This window comes from Centruroides sculpturatus, unplaced genomic scaffold, assembly GCF_000671375.1.
Source record: "Centruroides sculpturatus isolate CEXI.00-Female unplaced genomic scaffold, Cexi_2.0 scaffold1880, whole genome shotgun sequence".
Lineage (NCBI taxonomy): Eukaryota > Metazoa > Arthropoda > Arachnida > Scorpiones > Buthidae > Centruroides > Centruroides sculpturatus.
Window position 1 is genome coordinate 54,730 of NW_019385965.1, and position 20,928 is coordinate 75,657.

The window sequence follows — 20,928 nt, forward strand, 5'->3', positions numbered from 1 at the left end:
ATATTCTTATTCGGGTATTTCTGCTATCGATCCCAAGTAAAGTTATTTACTTTCATCCGGATATTCTGGCACCTTACCAAATTTCGTTGCTATTTCCGGGACGGATTGGTCCGCCAATGACGTCACCCCTTAGTGTCCGAAAAGCTTAAAGTGGGTCACGTGCCCCTTACAAAACGCCCACGTTACTAAAACAGTTACTTTTTCTCATTGGTGGACATCCCTTAATAAAAATAGTGGCTGACCAATGAAGTGTGGTCGAATTGTCGCACTTGATTTTTCTCCACCCCTCTTACTACATATAATGCAGTAAAATATCACGAATTATAACTATATTAATATATTAAGAATGAGGTCAACTATTTTAAGGAATTTTTCCAATTCTTTTAACGTTTGTTTGAATATTACAAGATGGCTGCTGCTCTTCTTTATCTTTTTTGTCCCCCACTTCATTAAGGAATTGGGCTAATTTTTATACTATTTTGGGTTGTAAAATAGTATAAAAAAATTGTTATTTTTATTTAATTAAGTGGCCCAGAATATAATATTACGATAGGAAACGTTGTAAGAATCGAAATTATTGGACAGGAAGGATATTTGTAGCATCTGTTACAGGCAATCAAGTAATGCATCCCTGTCATCCGACTTGCAGAAAAATTGTTTATCCATGGTTCCATCCCCTTTTCTCTCCCAAAAATGCTAATCTGATAACCAATAAACGTGAGACGTGACTATTTACGAGCGTAACATACAAGAAACGTAACAAAATATCTTGATAATGATAAGCAGAGAGAGGGAAGAAGAATAGAGGAAACAGAGAAGGGAGATTAGAAAGTTTTGAACTTTAAAATTTTGATAAGTCGAGGGGTAATTGTTCGTTGATATTTTTTCACATTTTATGTATCAAAACTAATCTAGACCTTATCTACTATTAGATAAATAATCGATTAACTATTTATATTAAGTCAATAAATGGTGATCTATGCAGACTATCGCATCTATAAAATATTAGATTGTGTGTTTGTTTATTGATATTTTAACTTTGTTCTAAGAAAAACGATGTTTCACTATTGTTTGTTTATGTATATTATATATTTATGATAATTGTATGCGCCGTTGAATTAATAATGTACACTAAATTATAGAAGGGCGATAATGTATAAGAGTGTTTGGACAATTTTAAGCGAGTTAAATTTGTTTAAATAGGCTAATTGTAATGTTACTGTTTAAAACGTAACCGCTAAATGTCACGCGAGCGTTTACTCTACTTTTAAACACGTTAATTGCAACGCTTGCCAATTGATAAATTTCTAGGTTACGTTTCGACATTTCGTTTTCTGTCTAAGAATAACGCCGTTACGTTACGTTTCCGTTGCGATTAACGCCACTAAAGGATAATTTAATACTCGGTAAGATTAACAACACGTCATGAATTTCCTAAGTGTGTTAATTTAGTCGTCTGGAAGAGGGGAAGCAATTGCTTTGAAAAGTGGAGATTTACCTGCCATACACCTGTCCAACTAGTTGAAAAGATCCATTATATCTCCAATAGAAGAATCACCTGGGGGTAAATCTACCGACTTATCCCTCTAACCTCTGAAAGATCTGGAGGAAAAAGGAAACTTTTTTTGTTTCTGATACATGGCGGATCATAGATCACACCTGTCTTCCTTTTTATATTTTTTTTTATCCTTGAAAATAGCCGATTCTAGTCGGCAATCACGCTCTCTACTGTTGTCATTATTCGAATCTTTGCGTTTCTATGGCGACCAAAGGTATCTGTGCCACAGGTGTTCAGAATTTGGTAAACATCACCGCACCCTCAAGACGAAAAATACAATAAAATCACACAGAAAATCGCCTGGAGAGTAAGATTTTATAGTTTATAACCCGTACGCGCGTCGATTTTCTATCGGAATTTTACGATTATTCCGTTCTAGATTTAGTACAGATGTCAATAAGAATGTATAAACTACGTTACGCTCCCGCATATATGAGTATGACGGAGTAGAAACATTACGAATTTTTTGTTACGCGAGGCCTCAAACAAGTGTGGCCCTGCATACGAATTCTAGTAACCATCTGTATATATAAAAATAACCATCTCATGCATGCATGATCTTTGTACAACTGTCTTTTTTTCACATGCTAATTTCTAGTGTATTCGTTGTTTAACACTCCCCCTTCGCTAGTATACTGTACTGTACAGTACATCCCCGTTGGCCGACACGATTTATATGGAGTAACATTCCACAAGAGGATAATTCATTCCCGAGAGGGCTATTGTCGCTAAAAGTGCCACATTTTCGTCACGCGTGACTATTTTCACGTGTACACCCGATTGGCTAATTGCCAGCAGGTGTGTGTGTGCGTGTGTGCAGGTGAATACAAAGTGTAGATCCATCAAATTTACAACGGGACGATAAGCGGAACCGAATCTACTCATTGTATTTCTCCTATTTTTTCTTTCCCCTCTTCCTTCCTTCCTCTTTCCTTACAAACGGGGAGGGAGGAGGGACGAAATCGAAGGTTTCTAGTATGATTTAAGTTAATTATCTTGTAAATTAATTTACCTACAAACCAAACAGGTAGATAATTAAGTCGATACACCCACAACACGCCCTTTCTCTAGACTTTTTTTTTTTTGTTGTTGAAGTACATTCAATTTTCTCTTTGTTTCTCACTTGTCACTTAATCCACCTACCTGCCCGTTGCACCTGTTCATCTAGCCCAGGGCTACGAGTCCTGTACGAAAAACTAAACTGGAAAAATTGTACAATTCCCTTCTATATAAAGCTACTAATGCCTCCCCGGATACTGAAGTTCCATTAATCATTCGAGCCCGATATTACCTGTTTGACCTTTGAACTTAACTTTTCTTACCGATAAAGGAGCCCTCCTCTTAAGAAAGAAATGCTGAAAAACGAGTCTACTAAATTTATTCAGACGGGGGGTTGGAAATGTCGGAGAATTGACTTCAAAGTGCTAATAATTAAATAACTTTTGTACAAGTGTCGATGGTAGGTTAACTCCCACTTCTCCATTATCTGTCGTTGCTGCCAGTTTTTAATGGTTTGTACGCTTTGAAGGGTGTAAAATATAAAAATCTTGATTGTTTATTATTTTAACTTGAATTTTAAATAATTTTAGGCCCTATATTCTTATTACATTCCGTCACATCCCATCATCACTATCATTAAAATAGTTGACAGATACATGCAAGTCACTGTCTTTAAAAGTGATTTTTACGCTTTGAAGGGCATAAAATATATTTTTGATTATAAATGGTACTTTTAACAGTTAAATTTAGTTTAAAATTATTTTAGGGATTATACTTTTATTAAATTCATGTAAATTTCGTAATTATTTAGCTCCTATATAAGCCATTCTCTCCGCACCCACGTTCACATCTCACTACTGTTGGTTAAATAAAATTGAAAATTACCCAAAAATAATCTTAAAATTTGGAAAAGTAGTGCAAAATATTACACCAAACTTTCTAAATTAAAAAAATTAGCTAAAAATACAAACAAAAATTATAAAATAATCTTATCATTCTGAATTTAATCAGCGTCATGAATTATAATGCATTGTAGTGTACTGTACACATGTATTATAATCTTAAATTGTTGATATGATTATTATGAATTTACATGCTATCTGATCTAAAATATACAATTATTTCTTCACTTATATTAAAACCAGGATCTGATAGAAGGCCCCCAAACATACCTATTTTGTTAGGGCTCCAAACACAGAGTATCCCCAATTTTACACTTAAAAAACAAAACTAAAATGGTAATTAATAAAATATTTGTCTTTTTATTTGTTTTATTAATTTGATTTATATATTCTTAAGGTTTTCAAGAGAAGAGTGAGTGGTTTCATCTCATCACTTCCAGTCTCTGATTATTTCATTAATTTCTGAATATAAAAATATCAATTTTATAAAAATGTATAGAAAAATATACAAGAATATTTGTGTAATGTGTTCTAGAATATATTATACATGCATTTACAGTAGAGTAAGAAGTGTGTAATATTTCTGCTATACACTCAATGATAATTTCTTTAATTTTGTATATTAAACTGTAAACTGCATATTATAAAATTGGCAATTATATACTGTATCGTATACACTAGCTAATTTGACAGGAATATATGATAATATCCGTAAATATATTATACAATAAATACATTAGTATACACGAATTTACAGCATGTTTATTTATACTTTACTGTAAATATATTTAAGAAACGAAGCATTATACTTTTGCCATACGTGTACATAGATTTTTTTTAATCCTGTATAATTTTGTATACAGTTAAAGTATACGTTTAAATATAGAATAAATCCACATGATCTTCCATTACATAAACAATTAACATGTACAGTACAGGATGTACAACGTTTTATAGAAACAAAATTATAAAATATGCAAGCTTAAATTTAATTATAAAACATCACTGATACAAAAATTCCCTGTCTGAATCATAAAAGATTAGAAAAAAACATGATTTTTGTGTGCTAAAAGCCATCCAAATTAGTAAAAAAGTTTAACAAAAGTCCATAAAATTATATATTTTCATAAATTTAACCTTAAAATTATATAGTGAAGGACATTACAAAGGCATATAACTAGTATATAAGTGACTATATATAATATATATATGAAAAACTTTTGTCCGCATATATCCTTCTTCGTTTTGCTTTTCATCATTTCAGGCAAGATGCCAAATGTTTAGTGGTGATTCTATAGTAGAAGAGAGGCCCCTTTTCGTTTATTGTACACTCGTTATCCTGTTTCGAATCTAAGACATCGCTCTCTCTCCATTTTAACTCGATTGGGAGAAACTTTACACCGCTTTTTAACGTTTTTTTTAAACAAGATTTATATATAAAAAACCCATCTTAGTTGTTTCTACATCTGTAAAAAGTAAGATAAAAAATCCATTTTTGTTGGTAATTTTTAAGGTTAAATGCTACTAGTCAACTGCATGATTGATGAGAGAACCTCCTACTGATGCTAATATATACACTTAACTGTTTCTAAGTGTTATATTGTGTAGAGAAAGAGAAACAGGGAGAGGGTCTTTGTTGGGTTATTGCCAGAACTATATGGAAATGAAAATCTGAATTGAATCGTGACTGTTTTTAACCAGATTTCTTTCCATGACTTTATTTTTTTTTTTTAGCTTTAAACCATAGAAAGATCCGATAATAACTACAAATTCGATTTTCTGTTTCTTTTTATATATATATATTTTTTAATTTTTGGAATATATTTTAAGTATTATCTTTCAAGATAATGTTAAATTTATTCACTGTCTTTTACAATCTCATTTGCATGATACTGTTCCATTTAACAATTTGGATATATATGGTTTGATTAAATAAATGTACAAGCTTACACAAAAGCAATTTTTGGACAATGTATCGAGTTATTGTTGTAATTTATATTCATCTGTATGAATAAACAATCATTAAAATATAGCTCCCTTTCTCTTCTCGTATACACCACATTCAACTAGAGATAATCGTGCCACTTCCTCACCTGAAAATTGGCATTTGTATAAGGATTTTTTGGAGAAAATATAAAGTAAATTTTAACATTTTGACGAATTTTCATCAATTTAATGCATTACGAAATTCCTACCATCGAAGAAAACTCAACAAACATTACCCAAAAGTGTTTTTATACGAGAACACTCCAGACGATAAGAGGGAGACGTGGATTTATGATCCATAATCCTTTTAGTAACGGACGGATTTTTGGAAAATATGTTTCTTATTTAAGAAGGAAGAAGTCTTGTAGAAGTTTAATAACTTAAAATATACAAGATTGTAAATATAAAAAAAATAAAATGTAAAAGAAGAGGAAGAAGAGGAATCTCGAAAGAGGATGCGATTCGCTTTCTTAGTTTTGTTAGAGAAGTAGCGATTTTTTATGATAAATTTCGAGTAAAACTAATAATTTTATCGAAGTTTAATATAATAAAACATACGAGGAATGTATAAAAAAAAGTAGAAATATAAAAAAGAATTACATAACTCGAACAGAAATTGCAAAATAAATAAGAGGAACTCTCATGCCATTAAAACTATTCGAGACATTGTGGTGTAGTTTTTTTCCTTTATTTTTTTAAAAAAAGAAAATTCACTCTTTGACATTTTTAATAACAATTTCTCTATATTCTACAAGCACAAATATACAAATATATTTTTTTCTTGGACGATAAAATAAAAAACTTGTGCTATTTTGCAGCCATAAAATCGAGACGTTGTAAAAATCCTACATTTACTTATTAGATTTGTCACTCCTATAATAATTTTTTTTATACATCTCGGGTTAATTTTATTCAGTAGTTAAACTTTCTGAAACTTTATCTAGATAAACACGGATGAAAAGTAATTGTTCGAACTAATTTTCGAGTGTTTATTTTCAGTTAAATATCGCATATTTGCTCCTTTTCTATCATTAGAAAACCTGCATCACTTACTTTTACACGGGCTACTTTTTCCCTTCCCCTTTTCTAACTCCACCTTGCTGCTAATGATCCTTAATTACTCGCTTTGGCAAGTGTAATGGGGAACTACTTCGGCAGTATCATTAATAAATAGAAAAAAAAGGTGGAGAGAAAGAGGAGGAGGATGCGGAAAAGAGGAGGAGGAGGAGAGAGAAAAAAATCCTTTCCAACATCCGAAAATAAAATTTAAAAAAAATGTATATATCGAAAAGATATATTTTTCTAAGAAATCTTCAAATTTTTGACAGCTTTTGTGGAGTTTAGTATGATCTTCTCTTGGTAAATTCTACTTGTTCTCTCATCGAACAAGTTTTCTAGTTCGTTTACTCGTAGAATGGATGATGTATGACACGATATCTGCGATGTAAATGAAAATTTTAACCGATTTTTACACGTTCTTTCGGCATAATTGCACTTCCAATGTCATACTTTGCTAAGAATATACAAACTTTCTGAAAGTATAATGATAAATATCCCTTGGTTTGTTAAGGCATTCGTAAGTCTCCCATGTTAATAATAGTAATTTGTTTCTTCTAGTCACATTAGAGAGATATATTATACTAAGAAAACAATGTCAAATTCTCCAGTAACTTACCGAGATTTAATTAAATCAATTCAACGTTATTATACCTTAAATATGAACTGATTTTATTGGAAAACTTTTAAAAAACTTCAAAATTCTTAATATGTTTTGTATTAAACTCTGTGTTAATTGTCCCAATTTAAGGGCTAGAATATATGGAATTAATTATCATAAATTAAAATTATGATTCATTTAATTAATTAGCGCAAATTATCATTATTTTCTAATTATTACTCTTTAATATTTAGTTCTGAAATTTAACAAATTTAGTCCAAAAGTAATTCCAAAATTCAAGAAATTTAATAAAACATACTTCTAAATTACTAAAATCTGCGTATATTTAGGCTTAAATTTAATATTTAATGCTATTTTTATATAGCCTATATTTTTATTGTATTATATTAATTATGATAGGAATATGTGCATCAAACAAAATATGAACACCATTATCTTATTCGAATATTAAATATCATGTAAAAATTATATTTAGAACACGTTGTCGGTCCTTTGCGATATAAATAACATATAAGTCTTTTATATGTTTTAAGGGTGCTTGGTGAAAAATATGTTTTCTTAACGACGATTGGCTATGAGAATAAAGATACGCCTACTTCTGCTTGTTTTAAGTTTTTTATCCAATAGTAATCATGGTGTTTATTTTCCCAACCAATCACCGTTAAATATTTTAAAATTTACGACGAACATAAAATACGCCTACTTCCGTATATTTTAAATTTTTTATCCAATAATAGTTAAGTCCTTTATCTCTCCAACCAATCGTCGTTAAATATCTTAAAAGTTAAATCTCATATTTATCTCAGAGGACGACTTATGTTTATGTATCTATTTTAAGGCTACTTTCTTTGGTATTTATTTTCTAAATCACTAATTTTAATAATTTAAAGTTTATAAATTATAATAAAAAAGCACAGCGATGGATTTTATATATAATATTTATTTAATATAGCAAAATAACTTCGATTTAGCACGTCTCAGTAGCTAAATCGAAGTTTGAATACTAAATTACTGAACTTTCTCACGATATATTGATGAAATATATTAAGAAACTATAACATTATGGTTTAATAAAAGCCTAAATCCGAAATTTAACGTTATATATGATATTAATATGGATAAATTCGCGTGTAGAAGCGACAAAAATATTCTAGTCTTTCCTAACTCCCGAGTGGTTGTACATTCAATGCATACTTGTAGCATATATTTAATTCATTCCACAAGAGGACAGACATACAAAAGTACAATATTATCGCATATATTTCTATTAAATCGAGCTAGAAAATTTACTATTATTATTCGCAGCGCGTATAGGTTAAAGTGTTGCATTAAAGAAATTCCCGTGACTGTTGATAACAATCTTTAACAACAATCTAATAAACAGATTTGCGAGCCAATCGTTGCTCGCGTGCGTGTAGCACCACTTACTTTAGTTTAATTACCGATCGCATATGCTACAGAGCGAGACGTTGTCACGCTAAGCGATTCGCAATAAGTGACTTATCACTTGTGACAAAGTTCTTAAGGTAGAGAAGGAAAGAGGGAGAAAGCGAGAGCGAGAGAGAGAGGAGGGGGGAGTTTATCCTTACCGTTCTCACACCTGAGACACGTGACAGAGAAGCAGGTGGAGACATCTTACGACAGTAAATTGTACTATAGGCTAGTATCATCGATTATTATCGACGAGTCATCGGTCTCGCTGCGATTGTGGCTAGCCAGATTCTAATTTGGGAACGTTTTAATTAAGAGAGGGGGTTACAGCGTATGCAAATCTTAACCTAGTTGGGCAGTTAGCGTGCCTTTACACATGGATATTGTAGAGAAAAATATACATATTCTAGTTTCTAAATTCACATCCGGTGACAAAAGATATAAAAATAATGAAAAACTCCACTTCCTTTGTTTGAGAGAAAACAATAAACATTCATCAGATATCTAACCAGAGCTTTAAATGCCTTTTTTCCCTTATTTTTTGTTTTTTAAGTGGTGTCGTATGGCGAAAATGCCACGGGTCAGACAGAAATTGGGCGTTTGGCCAGCTAGTAGTAGTCTCTTAGAGGGAATTATACTTGTCACTATTAATTGAATGGTTCATGATACACAACTCGGATATTTTTGCTTCTTAATTTGATTTAGGATCATTTATACCTTTTAATGATATTCTCTTAGCTTTCTGTATTGCTCTGGCTTCACTCTTCCTACAAACAATCTTAAAAAACTTAATTTTTTCTAAAGATTTGCAGTGGATTAGAAACGATTTGTAAAGTCGACCTAGTTTTTAGTGTAGTAAACATCTTTCTATTTCCGCTTTTCTATAAATATCTCGAGCCTTTTAGATCTTTTTACCCTTTTCTATGATAGAAATACGTGCTTTTTTAAAAATAAAGTGATTTTTTAATTAACAAACATGTTATATTTTTTTTTATTTTCTTGCAGTGTTTTCTCCTTCTGATTTCTACTAAACAACTATCTGCTCTTAATGTGGAGGACGAACTAGAGACGAGCACGGTAAGATGCTTGTGTTAAACCTCTTTTACAAACTTTTATATATAAAGATTTTTCTCTTTACTGTTTTCATCTTTCTTCACCTCGGAAGCTGTTTCTGCTTCTTATCTCCTGCAAAAAGCAGGAAGTCAACTCGAACGATCCGATAGAAAGGCTCTCACGTCATCCACAAATTGTTGACCCGCGTGCCTCTTCTATTGTAAGCATAGAATACAAATAGCCTTAAGTTGAATGAGATAATGGTTTTTCGTCCTGTAAACACTAGCCAGAGTCATCATCAGATATAGTGTTATGAAAGGCATTACTTTAATTGTCCTTCCTTTACATTTGCTCGAATTCTTTTTTCTTGCGAATCTTAAAAAAATTGGATTTTTGTTTAAAGGAATAATCCAAAATTGGATCATTTTTTTGGACATGCGGTCAAGTTTATGATCAGAAAACTAGGATATTGAATGCGATCAAACGCGACTGAAAACTTTTACTGCAATACTTATCCCAAATTTTGTCAGCAGGCGAGACGGAATTTTATCTCGTAAAAAGAATTACTTTTTAGTCTATGGATTTACCAAACCCTACACGGTTTGATCGTAAAAATGTGGAGAAGCACTTAGGATGGTTTAGGCACCAAACTACGCTTTACGGCTCCCACTTTCTTGTTTTCTCTAAAGTACTAAATTTGTCATGGATCGAAATTATGTCAACAAGTCGTCTAAATTAACCGTCTCGTGCGGGGGAGGGGTCGCGACTTAACTCCCGCGAAAAATTCGAGCGCGAGGATCTACGCAAACTTTTCTAAAATGTCCTCCCCACACGGACGAGTAAGTGATGCTCATTAAAAAGACCAAAAAAAAAAAAACTCGTAATGAACGATGGTAAATGATATCGGTAGAGGCGCATTTAATATTATTTAATTTCGGCTAAAGAAAATGAAAAGTGGTTTGTTCTCCGTTTTTCCTAACACCATAAAATCTCGTCCGGATAACAGTTACCATGACAACGGAGGAGGATGTAGTGAGGAAATGAAAGAAAAAGAAAGATATTCCAGACTAGACGGCGCCTTTTACAAATGGCTTGCAAGTCATCTGTATATAGGCATTTCTCCAATTAAATCTGAGACGCATACGCAGAGATCACCCTTCTCTTTTCTGTCTGCTGAATACATTTCTCTAACTGTCGGCTTCCCCGCATAGCATTGTGCGTCGTGTTGGAAAGTTTGATTTACAGGGGAGACGAACGCTTTATTACCAGGCACTCATTTAATTGTTGTTGATTGTGCTGAAAATTGTCCTTCTACGATCCATATGCTGAGCTTTCCTTATCGATTTACGACCCTCTTTAACATTTATTTTATAAAATATTTTTTAGAAAAATTAATTAATTAATTAATGAAACATTTAAAAAAAACTTTTTTCCTCCTCCCTCCATCCTCTTTTCCCCGTTTCTCTCTGCCTTTTTCTATTCTTCTCCATGCTGTGTGTAATACTGAATGGTATCAACGTTTAGAGTTAGATTAATGGCTCGGTGTTTAAATCAGATAATAGGGTTTGGCAAGTGGACAGGAAGTAAAGTAATAAAATAGGAAAGGCACCTGTCGGAGATCGGAAGTTTTCAATTGCATTATTTCGTTTCTCGGAACCGTTTTCAGTTTTAAACACGCATGTAGTTATATACTCGTAATTAATAAGGTAAATTTTATATCAATTTATCTTGATATAAATCTTTACAGTAGATTTTTTCATTCGTATCTACGAAAATTCGAGCATTATTGATAAAATCCTGTTCGTTCCCCTACCAGAGAGAGTCGGAAAAAACCCGAATAAAATAAAAAAAGAAAGAAACCTCGGTCCATGTTTAGTGTAAAAACATAGAAAGTCAGTGACCCGCTATGTTGTGTGTACTACATGAAGCATATTTATCATTCATGTCACTATGACGACGTGAAAAGTATCTAACCGGGCTCTAGAAAACAAGCATCACTCTCTTATTCCATCTTGTAATACCAATGCGTGCTTCATTTAAGAAAGATGGCTACCGACATGACCAATAAGGGTGGTCTCTTTCGTCACGTGATCCGACTAGATCCCCCCACATGAAAATTTGATCAGGTGTGTAAGCCATTAAGAACAGATTAATGTGGAAGTGCTTGGATGGCGTGACTATCAAACCCTAATGTCGTGACTGTAAGTTTTGGTTTAATGCCCCACTACTGTTCGTCAACTTGGGGATTATTTTGTTTTAAGGGGGGAGAGCATTATACTCTGGTATTTTCTACTCACGAATATAGACAATCACTCACGCACTCGAGCGAAAAAAAAAGCGACGACAAACTCCGGTGTTTGGTTGGATGATCGTTTTTCATTCTCCTCTAGATACTTTCCCCCCTACTCTATTCGATCAAGGGGTCATTTTTTAAGTCTATTTTGGTTAAAATGCCAACACGCCATGTGTCTCAATCGGATATTTCCCAGGATTATTGAGAGAAAATTACTAGTTTCGCAGAATTGTAGTTTAACATTTTGACAGGAAATTATCCATTTAAAATAATTTACTTGCTCTACATTGCGTTCAACCTTTCATCTTTTCGTAACGTCTATAAAATGATTTCAACCGTATTAGCATAGAATTTAAATGTTTAAAAATAAATTACATTAATGAAACTAAGCTCCAATTGCAGGAAACTTAAATAAATAATGCAAATTTTATTTTTTCCCTAATCAATTTAGATTTAATCAACGTTACGTCTATGGTAGATTTGTATGGGAATTTTAATAATGATTATTTAAAATAAATTAAATTTAGTATCTCTTCTGATAAAAGTCCTTTTAAATTTTATTGTGAAATTATAAAATTTTAAATAATTTACTAACAGAAACTGTTACGAAAGGAAGATCAAGAGCAAAGAGAGAAGGGAGATGTTAAACTTAATGATTTAAACAATATAAAGTTATAATTGCCAATTAAACTTCAGTATTTAAAAATTAATTAGATTATTTATAGCTTTTAAAATTAAGGAAGAAAAATCAAAAAATTCTGCACATCCTTAGTCAGAATCTGCGTTAGAAATGCAAGCATTGGGGATGCTTTACTCGGACGATATTTACGAGCTTGTCTCTTAGAATGGTTTGCAATATATCATTGAAATCTCTAATATGCTAATCGACTAGAGAGTGGACACTCTTATCTCAGTAGTGATGGAGTTTCCTGCATCTGTGACATTTGGGATGGCAGAAAACGTGACAGACAATGTTGTAACGGTCAAATATGACCTAGGAACATAGTTCAAAGTCAAAGATTATCACCATAGACATGCATGAGAGGAGGGAGAACGTGTTGTTTGCTAACTGACTAGGAAATTACAGGACGTATGCCATAATACGAATAGATGACTTCTTGCTTAATAGAATTTTTGATATCTAATTAGATTATTTTAGATGTAAAATATTTTATATCATGTATAGAAATATTATTAAATTTATAAATCAATTATATATTTTGCCACAGTTTAAAATCCCTTTCTTCCCTCACTGCATACACTAAGATTTCCTAAAATGGTTAATGGGTGGAGGGATATATATGGGGGCCTTTAAGGAGAACCGGTTATAAGAACAAGATGTACTTCCCCTCCAGAAATAAAATAAAAAAACTAAAGTACTGTGTAAACATTTTCCAAATTACAGCCTTTGATAAATTAATGGCGGCAGATTTAAATTAATATTTTATAAAATTTTAAAGTAGTCGTGAATATTTTTTGAGAATGAGAATCATAAAATCATCAGCAAATTGTCTATATACACATATACGTATAGAGCATGATGATGATCTTAAGATTCCCATCTCAAAGGAGGTAGGGTGTCACATAAGTCTGGAACCATAGGCTGATCTTTGTTTATTCTTTTACAGGCAGAGTTGAGTAAGGAGTAAGGAGGAATGAATTATCTTACTCCTTACCTGAGTAAGGTAATTTATTTTGATGCTGGGTACCCACAATCAGCGTGAAGCACTGAATAGTTTAACATGCTGCATCCAGACAAATGAACTTAATTGGTGACAAATTTGGATGCATCCAGTGACTCTTCGGTGCTTCATGTGATTGCGGGTCCCACCATCAAAATAACTTGAATTCGTTTCTTCTTACTCGGCGCCATGTTTTAAATGTAAAAGAATAAATAAAAATGAACGTAACTCATACGGTTTCACACTTATGGGGCATCCTGCATATATTAAAAGTATTTAAAACTTCTTCAAGATAATTTGTAAGAATAATACTGAATTTTACATAAAAATTAAGATATTAAGTTATATTTTTGAAAATTTATTTAAATTTTAGTAAAATATTCTATAAAATATGGAACTAAACAGGCCTTATAACATTTTCGAAGAGAGTATTCATAAAATTACCTCCAAATTAACAAGTAACACATCATTAACGCTTGTCATGTTCGATATATAAATGAAACTGGTTTAAAATAGTAACACACGGATGGCCCAAAAGTCAAACATTCATTTAAAAACCAAATTGTCTATCTTATCCGAACAGTTAATGATTTATTTTTTTATATTTTCATCAATTTTGTAACAGCAAAATACATTGTTTATACTCGCAATTGTATTCGAAACGTAGACTACAAAAGCGGTTAACTAATTTTTGGGCCACCCTTTCTATAATTTAAATTAGTAGCACGTTTACTTAAACGATAATTAGAGGCGGTCGGTTTTATTCGATATCGTATAAAATTTTTACAATATTCGAAAATAATTTATAGGAGAAGGAGGAGAGGATGGCCCGCATATATTTAATTTAAAAAAATAAATTTGAGATATTTTAAAAGTTTAATATATTTATCAATGTTAGTAGTCGAGAGATTGATGTAACGTGTTCAAGTGCATTTCTTTGTTTCAAAAATGAGGAAGACGTTCTTTATATTAAGTATGTCTTCCACTCGGGGAGGTCACAGTCATTGAAGAGATTCTTATTTTATTTGTTTTATTTTTTATCGTTTCACATCATTAATGCGTCCAAAAATCTGCAGACAAAGACGTCAGAGAGAGAGAGAATAAAATGTGTAAGTAAGAAAGAACAAAGTAAAACAAAAGAAATCCCTGAAAGGAGTTTGCTCATTGCTTGTAAGGTTCAGTAACCTTCTCCTCTTAATCCAGTCCCCGAAAAGTCTGTGAAACCAGACACTAAAGATCAAGCAACGCCTTCGAGCAAACACAACTTCTCTCTTCCCTCGGTTAGAAATTCGGCAATTTAGAGTAACTTCTAACAAAATTTATACACTAGTGAACCTAGTGTTTGCTTATAGAAAGATCTTATGTTGTTGCTCTATCTGTTCTTTTTCAATTTTTAAGGTGGATAAGAGGAGCGACAACGGAGAATGGACAACATGCTCTAGGACCTGTGACGGTGGAGTTAGTGTACAGATTAAAAATTGCACAAGTAAAGGAGGATGCCAGGGAGAATCAGTTAGATACCGCATCTGCAATATGCAGGTGAGTTGTGTAAGGGGAGAGAATTAATCTGTTGAGATTCCTTCGAGTGGAAACGACTACAAAGGGTTTTTTTTTATTTAAAAAATCGAATCGTCTCGTTAGTTAAACACGCGATTAATATAAACGGTTGAATGGTTAAAGAGTTAAAAGAATTGCATACAAGAAAACAGCTCAAGAATCACGTTCTCCATCTTGAAACTTGGAATAAAATTTTTATATATACATTCTAAGGAATTTATCTTAATTTTATAGAAGGAAACGTTTCCTAGTGTAGATAATTAATCGGTTCCTCCATCAGAATTACAAGATTGGTTCCAAAACTTAATCAGGGAAACCGATAGTGGGTGGGGATGTTACCTCAATTTCCTTATCTCCTTTAATCTTGTGATTAATTTTGACTGACACAGATTAAAGATTAGCTTATGTAGATTAAAAACGAACGTAAGTAAATTGAATAATATAAAAAGATTTAGGTCAGACAAGATCAAGAGAATTAAAGCATCCATTAATGATATTTAAAGTTTGTTTAATTCAATTTTTTTCAGCCTTGTAAGAAGGGGGACGACTTTCGAGCAACGCAGTGTTCTGCATACAACAATATACCATATCGTAAAAAGCTGTACAATTGGAAACCATATTATGACTCTGAAAAACCTTGTAGCCTCACCTGTCAAGCTGAGAGTTATAATTTTGTTATCACATTGGCATCAAAAGTTATAGATGGCACAAGATGTCGAGATGGTTCCCTAGATATGTGCGTGTCGGGAGTTTGTATGGTAAGTTTTAACAACATTTTAAAATAAAAATTACTCGAAATTACGTATATTTTGAACGATGTTTCTATTGTGTATCAATTAAAAAAATACTTTCGAATTTAATTCTGAAAATGAAGATAAAACTGCTTAATTCTATAAAGGAGAGAGGATAATATCTTCAATTCTGTAAAAAGATGATGATAATTTATTTAGTTGTAGAAAGAAGATGGGGATGAATTCTGTAAAGATGCTAGGGATAAATTATTTTATTCTACAAGGATGACGAGGATAAACTGTTTAATTCTGTAAAGATGATGAATGATTCTGTAATTCTATAAGTTATGATGATGACGATGTAATAATTCTGTAAAGAAGATGAGTTTTCGAGAATTAAACAGTTTATCCTCATCTTTTTTGTAGAATTAACTAATTTACCATTTTTTTTCTTTACAGAATTAAATAATTTATCCCTAATATATTCCCTAATTTTAAAGATATTTCTACTGTTNGAGACGACGACGAGAATCTTTTCATTCATGAAGATTGGCAGATAAATTTCAATACAGAGAAAGAGAAAAATGTAAAAATTCTATATACGAAAAACGTTTACTATACATCAGTAGGAGAAAGTAAAAATAAAATAAATTAAATAAGGAGAAATAATAAAAAAGTGGCCATATCGGCAGATAACCCGCATCTATCAAATCGCCAGTTTATACAAACTTAATGAGTTGATGCCGGTTATAAAATCACCCTTTTGTAGAAAATATCATCAAATGTGATGACATCATTAATTATAATGTCATTGTTCTTGCTCTTAAATGTAAATGGGCCTCCATATTTTATTTTTATTTTTAAAATTGTTAATATGTTTTGCTCTCTTTCTAATTATCTACCATTTTTTAAGTGATAAAATCGCTTTAAATTCATTCTAGATTTGATTATCGACATCAAACTTAATTATCTTCTAGACGATATTGTTGTAAAATCTTTAACTGTTTAAATATTAAAGGGGTCAAAGGTTAAATTTATTTTATTTTTATTTTTTTTAATTCGTTGCGATGGTAACTTTCGTGACTCGATTAACTTTTAAATTATCTTTTCTAGTTTTTTTTTAATTTTAATATTTTAAATATTTTATTATCTACATTATCCTACTTATTAATTTAACTAATTTATTAATGAGATTTTTGAAACGGTAAGCCACACGTTTTTGTGTTACTGATTAGCTTTAGTAACTCGATAAGTAATTGATGTAATATGACTTTTTTTTTGGATCATTTGGTATAGTTTCAAAATTTAATAAAATTAAAAATAATCCGTCGATTTTTGTGAAATTTTATATAATTATTCTACATATGTTTCTGTTGATTTCGACCAATCTTCGTAGCCCTATATTGATTCGTTCAGCTATATGATTTTTTTATGTGCGCGCTTCTCATATACAGTTTCTTGCTTATAAAATGAAGTAAAATTAAAACTATCCAATTAATTTTCGTGAAGTTTTTTAGATATATTCTAGATACATCTTTCTTTAACTATACCAAATTTCATAATTATATATTAATTAGTTCGTCTGGAAATAATTTTTTTTTGTGCTTTCTCTCTCTCTCTCTCTCTCTCTCTAATACAGTTTCAAAATGTAAAATTTTTTTACAGTTATTCTAGACACATTTATCTTAAATTTCACCAATTTTGGTAGAGCTACATTAATTAGTGCGCTTGTAAATAAATTTTTCTCTAGCGAGCAACTTTAACGCGAATTTCGTACCTGTACCTATAAAATTAAATAAAATTAAAACTATACAACCAATTTTTATGAAGTTTGTTACAAATATTCTAGACACATATAGCTTAAATCCTGCCAATTTTCGTGAAGATAGACCAATTAGTTCTCCCGTAAACGAATTTTTTTGCGGGGGAATATTGTAGTACAGTTTTGGGACAGTTTCAATGTCTCGACAAACTTACGAACGATTGCAAAATTTGTAAATATAATCATTACACCTACACAATATATTCTTATTCGGGTATTTCTGCTATCGATCCCAAGTAAAGTTATTTACTTTCATCCGGATATTCTGGCACCTTACCAAATTTCGTTGCTATTTCCGGGACGGATTGGTCCGCCAATGACGTCACCCCTTAGTGTCCGAAAAGCTTAAAGTGGGTCACGTGCCCCTTACAAAACGCCCACGTTACTAAAACAGTTACTTTTTCTCATTGGTGGACATCCCTTAATAAAAATAGTGGCTGACCAATGAAGTGTGGTCGAATTGTCGCACTTGATTTTTCTCCACCCCTCTTACTACATATAATGCAGTAAAATATCACGAATTATAACTATATTAATATATTAAGAATGAGGTCAACTATTTTAAGGAATTTTTCCAATTCTTTTAACGTTTGTTTGAATATTACAAGATGGCTGCTGCTCTTCTTTATCTTTTTTGTCCCCCACTTCATTAAGGAATTGGGCTAATTTTTATACTATTTTGGGTTGTAAAATAGTATAAAAAAATTGTTATTTTTATTTAATTAAGTGGCCCAGAATATAATATTACGATAGGAAACGTTGTAAGAATCGAAATTATTGGACAGGAAGGATATTTGGAGCATCTGTTACAGGCAATCAAGTAATGCATCCCTGTCATCCGACTTGCAGAAAAATTGTTTATCCATGGTTCCATCCCCTTTTCTCTCCCAAAAATGCTAATCTGATAACCAATAAACGTGAGACGTGACTATTTACGAGCGTAACATACAAGAAACGTAACAAAATATCTTGATAATGATAAGCAGAGAGAGGGAAGAAGAATAGAGGAAACAGAGAAGGGAGATTAGAAAGTTTTGAACTTTAAAATTTTGATAAGTCGAGGGGTAATTGTTCGTTGATATTTTTTCACATTTTATGTATCAAAACTAATCTAGACCTTATCTACTATTAGATAAATAATCGATTAACTATTTATATTAAGTCAATAAATGGTGATCTATGCAGACTATCGCATCTATAAAATATTAGATTGTGTGTTTGTTTATTGATATTTTAACTTTGTTCTAAGAAAAACGATGTTTCACTATTGTTTGTTTATGTATATTATATATTTATGATAATTGTATGCGCCGTTGAATTAATAATGTACACTAAATTATAGAAGGGCGATAATGTATAAGAGTGTTTGGACAATTTTAAGCGAGTTAAATTTGTTTAAATAGGCTAATTGTAATGTTACTGTTTAAAACGTAACCGCTAAATGTCACGCGAGCGTTTACTCTACTTTTAAACACGTTAATTGCAACGCTTGCCAATTGATAAATTTCTAGGTTACGTTTCGACATTTCGTTTTCTGTCTAAGAATAACGCCGTTACGTTACGTTTCCGTTGCGATTAACGCCACTAAAGGATAATTTAATACGCGGTAAGATTAACAACACGTCATGAATTTCCTAAGTGTGTTAATTTAGTCGTCTGGAAGAGGGGAAGCAATTGCTTTGAAAAGTGGAGATTTACCTGCCGTACACCTGTCCAACTAGTTGAAAAGATCCATTATATCTCCAATAGAAGAATCACCTGGGGGTAAATCTACCGACTTATCCCTCTAACCTCTGAAATATCTGGAGGAAAAAGGAAACTTTTTTTGTTTCTGATACATGGCGGATCATAGATCACACCTGTCTTCCTTTTTATATTTTTTTTATCCTTGAAAATAGCCGATTCTAGTCGGCAATCACGCTCTCTACTGTTGTCATTATTCGAATCTTTGCGTTTCTATGGCGACCAAAGGTATCTGTGCCACAGGTGTTCAGAATTTGGTAAACATCACCGCACCCTCAAGACGAAAAATACAATAAAATCACACAGAAAATCGCCTGGAGAGTAAGATTTTATAGTTTATAACCCGTACGCGCGTCGATTTTCTATCGGAATTTTACGATTATTCCGTTCTAGATTTAGTACAGATGTCAATAAGAATGTATAAACTACGTTACGCTCCCGCATATATGAGTATGACGGAGTAGAAACATTACGAATTTTTTGTTACGCGAGGCCTCAAACAAGTGTGGCCCTGCATACGAATTCTAGTAACCATCTGTATATATAAAAATAACCATCTCATGCATGCATGATCTTTGTACAACTGTCTTTTTTTCACATGCTAATTTCTAGTGTATTCGTTGTTTAACACTCCCCCTTCGCTAGTATACTGTACTGTACAGTACATCCCCGTTGGCCGACACGATTTATATGGAGTAACATTCCACAAGAGGATAATTCATTCCCGAGAGGGCTATTGTCGCTAAAAGTGCCACATTTTCGTCACGCGTGACTATTTTCACGTGTACACCCGATTGGCTAATTGCCAGCAGGTGTGTGTGTGCGTGTGTGCAGGTGAATACAAAGTGTAGATCCATCAAATTTACAACGGGACGATAAGCGGAACCGAATCTACTCATTGTATTTCTCCTATTTTTTCTTTCCCCTCTTCCTTCCTTCCTCTTTCCTTACAAACGGGGAGGGAGGAGGGACGAAATCGAAGGTTTCTAGTATGATTTAAGTTAATTATCTTGTAAATTAATTTACCTACAAACCAAACAGGTAGATAATTAAGTCGATACACCCACAACACGCCCTTTCTCTAGACTTTTTTTTTTTTGTTGTTGAAGTACATTCAATTTTCTCTTTGTTTCTCACTTGTCACTTAATCCACCTACCTGCCCGTTGCACCTGTTCATCTAGCCCAGGGCTACGAGTCCTGTACGAAAAACTAAACTGGAAAAATTGTACAATTCCCTTCTATATAAAGCTACTAATGCCTCCCCGGATACTGAAGTTCCATTAATCATTCGAGCCCGATATTACCTGTTTGACCTTTGAACTTAACTTTTCTTACCGATAAAGGAGCCCTCCTCTTAAGAAAGAAATGCTGAAAAACGAGTCTACTAAATTTATTCAGACGGGGGGTTGGAAATGTCGGAGAATTGACTTCAAAGTGCTAATAATTAAATAACTTTTGTACAAGTGTCGATGGTAGGTTAACTCCCACTTCT

The 20,928-nt window shown here is 32.3% G+C and overlaps 2 protein-coding genes across 2 annotated transcripts in view; one reads left to right on the forward strand and one right to left on the reverse strand.

Moving 5' to 3' along the window:
- The window catches only part of LOC111612849 (A disintegrin and metalloproteinase with thrombospondin motifs 6-like), a 28,647-nt gene extending 12,668 nt beyond the window's left edge, over positions 1-15,979 (forward strand). The window contains exons 2-4 of the mRNA XM_023354115.1: positions 9,560-9,631; positions 14,981-15,121; positions 15,667-15,979. Coding sequence (XP_023209883.1) covers positions 9,560-9,631; positions 14,981-15,121; positions 15,667-15,924 — 471 coding nt within the window. The 3' untranslated portion in view covers positions 15,925-15,979. The remainder of the gene's footprint in view (positions 1-9,559; positions 9,632-14,980; positions 15,122-15,666) is intronic.
- LOC111612845 (5-exo-hydroxycamphor dehydrogenase-like) overlaps positions 1-20,928 on the reverse strand; it is a 70,014-nt gene that overhangs the window by 23,065 nt on the left and 26,021 nt on the right. The gene's annotated exons all lie outside the window — the stretch shown is intronic.